This window comes from Rhinopithecus bieti, unplaced genomic scaffold (assembly GCF_001698545.2).
Source record: "Rhinopithecus bieti isolate Rb0 unplaced genomic scaffold, ASM169854v2 scaffold_21542, whole genome shotgun sequence".
In the NCBI taxonomy this organism is placed as follows: Eukaryota; Metazoa; Chordata; class Mammalia; order Primates; family Cercopithecidae; genus Rhinopithecus; species Rhinopithecus bieti.
This window is the reverse complement of record NW_016810483.1, coordinates 551,314-560,478: the sequence shown is the minus strand read 5'-3', so window position 1 is coordinate 560,478 and position 9,165 is coordinate 551,314. Positions and strand designations below refer to the sequence as shown.

Sequence of the window (9,165 nt, the reverse complement as noted above, 5' to 3'; positions counted from 1 at the left end):
CTCCCGCCCACCCCCTCCCACCCTCCGAAAGGCCCCAATGGGTGTTGTTGCCCCTGTGTCCATGTATTCTCATCATAAATACTTACATTTTGTACCTTATCTTTTGACCTATCATTCCTATTACACAATAAACTCCTTAAGAGCTAAGACCAAGTCATAAATATCTTGTAACTCTTCACCAATTCTGTTATACTCCCTTGCATGGAGAATAGATTTGATTCACGTCTGTTGAATAAATAAATGTCTGCCACTTGTTATTTTCCAACGCTAACTTCTTACTTAAAGAAACTTTAAGTTGGGCTATGGTGGCTCACATCTGTAAACCAGCACTTTGGGAGGCTGAGGCAGGAGGACAGCTTGAGCCTGGGAGTTTGAAGTTGCAGTGAGCCATGATTATGCCATACTGTACTCCAGGCTGGGTGACAGAGTGAGACCTTGTCTCTAAAAAATAAAAGAAATGAAACTCTAAATTACCTAAATATATATATAATCAGGTGTTGCTTAATGATTTGGCTATGTTCTGAGAAATGTGTCATTAGGTGATTCTGCCATGTGAACATCACAGAATGTACTTACACAAACCTAGATAGTAGTCTCCACTACACACCTAGGCTATGGTATAGCCTATTGCTCCTAGGCTGCAAACCAGTATAGCATATGACTGTCCTGAATGCTGTAAGCAATTGTAACACGGTGCTAAGTATTTTTGTATCTAAACATATCCAAAAATAGAAAAGATACAGTATATTCCAGCTCTTTTCTGATTCAAAGAAAAACAAAAAAAAAATTAATAAGAAAATATACAGTAAAATCACAGTATTACAATGTTATGGGACCACTGTTGTACATGTGGTCCATCACGGACTGAAAGTCATTATGTGGTACATAATTGTAATTCTTACATGTATTCCAGGTAAAACATAAAGTATTATTCAATTCACTTCATCAAGGCCTCAGTATTAATATATAATAGGACCTTGATTCATTAGGGTCAAATAGAAGGTTTTCTCTTTGTTCCCCCAGAGTTGTCTTAAATACATACAATTTTCTGCTGCTATTTTCTTACAGAAAGTTACTTCCATAAAAAATCAGATCCATAAAAATAATCTCAAAACTGACTTTAAATTTATTTAAAGAGGCACTAATTATAGAAGTTTTTTTTAAGCCATACATTCAAACCATGTAACTAAGTTCTAGGGATTTCTACACTGCTCAGCTCAGAAACTGCTGAAATTAACAAAAATAAATAATACAGAAAATATAGTGTAGATTTAAATTGTATGTAATATTTAAGAGGTCAGGCGACTTGAAGCCATCACCCATCAGTAAGCATTTCTATATAACTCCAATTTTCAAAGAATACTAACATTTTAAAATATTTTAAGTGATATTTTTGAAGTCAAATAACCACAAGCTATTCATCATTTGTTGCAATTAAAAGGCAATTTATTATTTGTAAGCCATATGGGAAATGCTTCCCTCTACTGTGTATTTTAAGAGAACCAAGAATGTTTTATACAAATGCAACCTGGAAATTACCATGAGAGCAATCTAAACATTTTCAGTGATTAACATTATTTAGAAGTATTAGGGGGAAAGGGATTCTATGGAGATGACTAGAATTTGATAGTCTTTCTTTTAATGTTTATATTTATACACAATACCCTTCTATAAGGGTTATAAGTATAAACCTGCAGATGCTCTAAACCTGCAAATGCTCTGAGGTTAAATAATACATATGAATGGGAAGAATGTACTAATTTAGGAGGCTGGGAAAACAGACTTGTACTCCAAGGAAGAAACAAGAGTAAAAGGAATTCACTTTGCCTCACAGAAGGAGAATCCAGAGTTCTCCCTTTCAAACATTCAGCAGCAGTTCATGATTTCCACGAGTTAACTCCTGCTGTCCTCTGAAGTTCTCTCTTTTCTTGGATTAGCTGGTATGTAAAATGGTCAACAAAAACAGGTACAAATGCTACTTCAGTAGCTGACTTTAATTTCATGCTGAAGTTTCTGAGAGCACTGTGATTGTTCTATTCTTAGAAACATTAATTGGTATGGGAAATTAAGTCAGAAAAAAAAAGTTCAAGAACAATTTAGAATAGGAGGAAGAAAACACAAGGTATTACCATCTCCCGGGTAAGGAGCAGGGAATTTAAGCAACAATATTTGAAAAGTAGAGACGTAAATTCCAGTGACCAGTTAACTCAGATAGGAAAGAAACTATCAACTAGTTTTAGAGGATATAGAGCAAATCTCAGCATCAGATAGCATATGGATTTTCCATCATCTCATTCCAACAAACACATTTTCATAGCAGAAACTATACTATCCCATGAACCTCCTCACAGTTTACTCACAATGTTTACAACATTCCCTCCATCCTTCAAGTCCCAATTCAAATCTCACAGCCTCTATGAGAATTTCCCTGACCCCTAGCGAAAGGTGTCATCTCTCTCTTTTTTGAACTCCTTAATCCACCTTTCTTATAAGGCACTTACCACAGTTGACTATATATTTTATGTTATTGAGGGACATCTTAGCTCCCTGGCTAGTGAACAGGCTCCCCCAAAACAGCCCACACATTTAATTATTTTTCTATTGCTCTTTATACTTACAGGGTGCTTTGCATGGACTGGCTCCTGAGTAGGTATACATTCAAAATATGTGTTGAACAAATCAATGAATAGACGAACTCATCAAGCAATTAACAAGTACTTGAGGGCGCTAGGAAACTAGTAGAAGCTGAGAATTAAAGGTCAAATAAAGCAGAGGCTCCCACAATAGGAAGTTACATGTCTTCAATGACTTAAATGTAGGTCAGTTTCCCTGGCTTATATTTTCACTTTCCATATTTCTCTTTTGAGTTGCTTAATACAAACGCAATTTTTCAAAAACCCTGGTAGTTGTGTAATTCTGTGCCCTGTGCCCCCATTAGAACTATTATATCTTCAGAATCCAGCTCAGCAGCCTCACACGGCAGGTTCTCAACAAATACTTGTTGAATAAATCTCAAAATAGTTTCATACAACGTATTTAAAGAGTAAAAATTAAAAGGCCTAACAATTCTTTAAAATGTCCAGAATGGGAACTTACAGAAATTAAATATAGATAACTGTCAACACTGGAAAATCGCAGTGATTTCATCTTTTAGTTTTCGAGTTTGCAATATCTCCTCTACAATTCAATTTTTTAAAAAGTCATTTGCTATACTGACTCTGGAATAAATAAAATGTAAACATTAAAAAGAAATTCACCAATAAGGTCTCCTCCAAACTCGGAGCTCGTTCAATACACTTGCCAAACCTCAATGTTTTAAACATCCATTTTTCTTTTAAAAAACTGATCAGTCATAAGCCCTGGGCTTGGTGCCATAGCTCTTCTTTTCTTTCTCATTGATTGTGTTATTTTATCTACAGAAGAGGTTAGTAAAGCAGTAATCTCTGAAAATGTGTTTATTAAGCCCAATTAATAACTGATATGTAAGGGCTATTAATTATCTGAAGTAATACCAGGTTTTAATTGGTGACAACTAGACTCCTGAAGGCTGTTTCTTGGGTTACTACCTGCTATGCAACTACTATTCATCAGACTTCACATGTTATTAAAAGTATGTTTCTATTAACCTTAAAAACAAAATAGCAAATAGAACAACTGTATATGTTTTTGTTAGCCAAAAAATTTTAGACAATTGTCCAGATATTAAGAGAAATCATGTTTTCCACAAAATGGTAGATAAATTCAAATTTGAAACATGGTAGTATGGTGGTGAAGAGTCTAGACTTAAGAAAAAAAAAAGACTTTGTCTAAAGGAAAATCACAACATGTACAAAAATAGGGAACACAGTATCATGAATCCCACATACTCATCACCCAGACAGCAATCAACTTGTAGCCAACCTTGTTTCAGCTACACCCCACCCACTTTCCCACAACCCACTCTGGACTATTTTGAAGCAAATTCCAGGCTTCATATAATTTCATTTATAACTAGTTCAATATATATAAGTACACAGACTCTAAGTTACACAGATCTGGAGTCAAATCTAGGCTCTCCCACCTACTAGCTGTAAGACCCTGGGCCACTGACTTCACTTCTTTGAGCCTGTCTTCTATTTGCAAAATGGGGATAGTAATGACTGCTTCACAGGATTGCAATGTGAGCAAAATGAGATATGGTATCTAAAGAACTGAACTTAGCGCTGGCACACAGAAAGTAGCTAACACACACAGCTATGGTTATTATTAACAAACTAGCCAAACCAGAGCTACTTCTATTTAAATTATGGGGTGTCCAAACAAACGAGCCTCTTCAGTGGCAATAATGGCATCCCTGTGCCATCCACCTGTACGTATTATTAACACATCAGGACAGAACTCTTTCTGACTCTTTTCTAATGAGGCTCACAAAGAAAATAACTGGTATCAAGTATCCCTATATTTTAAAGAGATACTAACCTCTTTATGCTGAACTTGTAGAGACAGAAACTAAAAATGATTTGTAATTCATTCGCCAAATATTCACCTTCAGGAGCTTAAGAGTAAAGAGGTCCAGAAAAAATCTCCATGGATAAAGGTGGTGGAGTGCTGTGCAGTTTCTTACCACACTCTATGGGTGCGGGAAGGAGGTGCTTTTCTGTTACCTCAAACCAAGAGAAATGGGGTTTTAAGAGGCCCTAAGAGAGTACAACCTGCTTACCCTGGAAATTTTAACTGTAGACATCAACTGTAGAGTACAAAGATTGGTGTCTGGCTTCCATTAAGAAGCAGGACAGAGCAGCATGTGGTGGCCGAGTGGAGGTAAGCAGTATGTCCTGTCAAAGTGAAAGGGGTCCTCCTCCCTGCTGCTGGTCACCTACCCTCAGGCAGGTCCCAGCTGGGGAAGGGAAGATTTCCTTTTGTAATGAAGTTCAAAGTGGACATTTTAAGTGCTGAAATTAGACTCCTCTTGTGACTAGAAGTGGTAAAAGAACTTTTTAAAAATCTAAAGTGAAAGAAAAAGTTATAGGATATATATTATAGGAGACAAATATATGATATGATATATATAGGATATATATTCCATCCAAGAAGAAGGAAAAAAAAAGAACCCACAGAATGAGTTCAAAGGGAGAACTGGAAGCAAAAATTAAGTTGGTGTTTCTCTTCCACCCCATCCCATCCTACCCTTCTAATGGAAATAAAGTAAGGAATACCTTCTATACATTAATAAGATGTAGACAATGCACTCACTAAATTACATAAATAATGTATGATCAAGTATTAAACTACAACTTGTCACTTCTAAAATGAATAACTCTTCTGAGTGGGCCAGGTGCAGTGGCTCACACCTGTAATCCCGGCACTGTGGGAAGCCAAGGCAGGCAGATCACTTGAGGCCAGTAGTTCCAGACCAGCCTGGTCAACATGGCAAAAGCCCGTCTCTACTAAACATACAAATACTAGCCAGGCATGGTGGTGCATGTCTGTAATCCCAGCTACTTGGGAGGCTGAGGCATGAGAATTTCTTGAACCTAAGAGGTGGAGGTTGCAGTGAGTCAAGATCCGCCACTGCCCTCCAGCCTTGGGCAACAGAGCAAGATTATGTCTCAAGGGAAAAAAGAAAAAAAAAGAATAACTCTTCTGAAGACATATGAGAAAATCTGCTTTTTCTCTTTTATTTTTAATTGACTAACAGTAGCTAAGTGATGCATCCACGAAAAATTTTACCCATTCTTCCAAAAAGAAAGGAACAAAGAGGCAATAAAAGTTGAAGAGACAGAGACAGAGGAAAAAAAGGAGCCATTTGCCCCAAGATGACTGATCCAGAGAGCAAGGTCCTTTGTTAAGCACTAAAACAGTACTTAAGGGCCAAAGCAGGACTTCCTGCCCTTAAGGAGTTTGGATTAAACAGAACAGCAATCTCCAGAGATAAACATACAGTCTTCTGGAGGAGGGGATGGAATGAAAAGAAATGCAAACCTGAAAAGAGCCAAAGGCCTAGTAAAGAATCCTTGTAAAGGCTACTTGTGAAGTCCCACGAAGCCAATTCCTGGCTCTTTGAAAACTCAGATCTTAGTCAATCAGTTATAATGACATTTGAAAACTCAGATCTTAGTCAATCAGTTATAATGACATATTCTGTAGTTTCTGAAGCACTCCTACATTGGTTGTGAAAGCTCATTCCATTTAAGATCAATCCTTCTTTGGAGCCAGGGTTATTCATTACTTTCAACTATGGAATACTATACTGACCTTTATAATAAAAAGTGTGAACACTGTGACTGCATTTTGAATTATAAGTAGGCATGAATTCATTCTTGGAAAACACTAAATGCCAAACCAGAGCTACCTTTATTTAAATTATGGGGTGTTCAAACAAATGAGCCTCTTCAGGGGCGAGAATGGCATCCTTGTGCCATCCACCTGTACAAAGACAGGTGACAATTCTCATCCAGAGCATGTCATCTCCACAGCTTCTGGCACAAATTCTAGACAACCCAGCCCTCAGTTTTAGCACTAACTAGCCACAACCCAAATTACTCACAGAACACACTGTACATGGTACATAGAGGGTTCAGGTTCATTTTTAGCAGTGGCCTCCAGTGTGTTACTTCAAGTTTTATGTTGCTATCATAACACAGCTGATAAAACTACTTCTTGTCATAGTGATAATGAACAAAAGTTGAGTCTCATTTTCAGTCCTGGCCTACTAAAACGGTTTGGGTAATTGATTCCTGTGTAAGTCAAGGCAATCGAACTTATTTTTGGTTATGCAATCACAGAACTGATTACTTTGCCAATAAAAGTCAAAAGAACTAGATTACTTCCCAGAATAAAAAGTAACAAGCAATAGTTTGTATATGTGAGTGAGAGTGAGAGAGGCAGAGTGAGTGTGTGAGTGCGTGAGTGTGTGTGCAAATGGGCATGTGGAGGTTTTGCCAATTCTCCATCTGGAAGCCATGATATAACAGGCTGCATTCTCACTGGTTAAGTCCATGAATAATGCCCAGATAATCTAGCAGGCCTTAAAAAAGAAATGAATGGTGACGTGTAACTGAGGCTCACACAGTCATTTATAGTAGATTGATTTTCCAAGGTACTTTTAGCAATTCAAAAAATATCTTGGATGGAAGGCAAGAAGAAATAACACGTGAAAAAACAGAGCAGTTTGTTTCCCACTGCTAAGTTAAAGAAGATAGATTTCTCAATGATAGCTCTTTTATCCTATAATCAACAATCCTTCAAAATAAAATATGGCTAGTCTAAACCAACTGGATGAATAAAAAGGCATCTTTCATCTAACCATGATTCATTTTTACAATTATTGTCTACTTTAAACTAATCTACTTCAAACATGATTTTCCTCCCCCATCCCCGCCACTAGGGCAAGAAGACCACAGGTTACACAGAAGGCAAAGTACACCTCCAGGTAGGACAAAACATTTGAGATGTGATTCTCTTCTTTAGGTCAGTGAAGTCACCTGGAGGTAGAGGGAAGAACTTCCTTTCTTTCCCCTTCTTATTCTCAAGTCTGAAAACCAAGTTCCCAGAAACACTTTTATCTAAGGGCAAAGGAATGATGAGTCTCCCCAGGGGGAGAATATAAGAAATGACCATAAAGTACTAAGAGTGACTTTTAAATAAATGTGCCAGAACTAATACACACAAATGGATGGTGCCCCCTTCAAAGTCATTACCCTGGAAATTATATACTTATTCTAATGATAATATTATGGGCACTTTGGAATTTGTTTCAGAACCCAGAATTTTCCACATCCTTAAAGCTAGCCAAGTGTTTGTCTTTTCAGGTTGAATTTAGCAAGTCAAAAGTGCTCAGAGTCGCTGTACTTTTTGTTGGAAAATCTTTCTTGAGATGCCTAATCTAGGTTATTTGTCCCCTCCTAAATGATCCCTGGACTTCTCCCAGCAGAGTACTTTTCACTCTCTCTTTGGAACTGCTTACTTACTCATCATCTGTCTGACAAAACTGTCAACTTCAACAGAGCAGGGAACTTTTCTACCTTCATTATTAGACCCACAGCCCCACCATAGAGCCTAGAAGATTACAGGCAGTCAAGAAATACTGAACCATGCAAGCTATTATAATGTAAAATGGTTTGCAACACTATGTGTGCCTTATTTGTTTACCTTCCTTACTCCTCTCTGAAAAGAGTTTTTATTACGCCTCTATGCAATTACTTATCTACATATATGTTATACACAGGAATTTTATACTTTAAAAGTGGTTGGATTCATTTTTCATTACTTATTTATATACAGAAAAAAAAACAAAATAATTGTATCTTCACAGATTAAAAACTTACAACTTTTTCCCTCCCAAATTTGCAAGCGCAATAATATCTTACCTAGTTGCAATATCTTTATAGTGTCCCTGTAGGCCTTCATCACCAGCTTGAAATGGCGATAGAGTGGGTAACACAGCACCCTTCTTCCAAAAGCCACCATGATATCTTGAACATTAGTCCGAGTCTGTGAAGTGTCATTTTAATAGCAGTCATTTCCATAAAATATTACACAAACAAAAGCACACAATGAAATAGGAAGCTTTTCTCATTTAAAAGCTGTAAGTTCGGATCATTGTGATGCCAAGTAGAAGAGAAACATAAAACCATGAAATAAGATTATTTTCGTATACCTTAAAATAAAACATAGAATCTTAGTTTTTCTAATTTCTCACACTATCAATACATCACAAATGTCACAAGAAAGCTTTTTAAAGTCCTAAGTATTTTAGATTCTTGCAAATAAGAATCTAAAACACATGGCATTAACAAAATACAGATACACATAAAGGATATTTTAAAATAATTTACATTTCATGTTTTTGTCATCTAGGGCTATTCAAGATGGCACACATCAAAAATGTAGAACTCACCGGGCATGGTGGCTGATGCCTGTAAAGCACTTTGGGACGCCAAGGCGGGCGGATCACCTGAGGTCAGGAGTTCGAAACCTGCCTGGCCAACAGGGCGAAATCCCGTCTCTACTAAAAATACAAAAATTAGCCAGGTGCGGTGACAGGCACCTGTAATCCCAGCTACTCAGGAGGCTGAAGCAGAGAGTTGCTCAAACCTGGGAAGCAGAGGCTGCAGTGAGTCAAGATTGCACTACTGCACTCCAGCCTGGACAATATAGCCAGACTCCATCACAAAAAAAAAAAAA

The 9,165-nt window shown here is 37.2% G+C and overlaps 1 protein-coding gene across 1 annotated transcript in view; it reads right to left on the bottom strand.

The window, feature by feature from the left end:
- SHQ1 (SHQ1, H/ACA ribonucleoprotein assembly factor) overlaps positions 1-9,165 on the bottom strand; it is a 108,221-nt gene that overhangs the window by 60,688 nt on the left and 38,368 nt on the right. Inside the window, 1 exon segment of the mRNA XM_017892153.1 lies at positions 8,349-8,472. Coding sequence (XP_017747642.1) covers positions 8,349-8,472 — 124 coding nt within the window.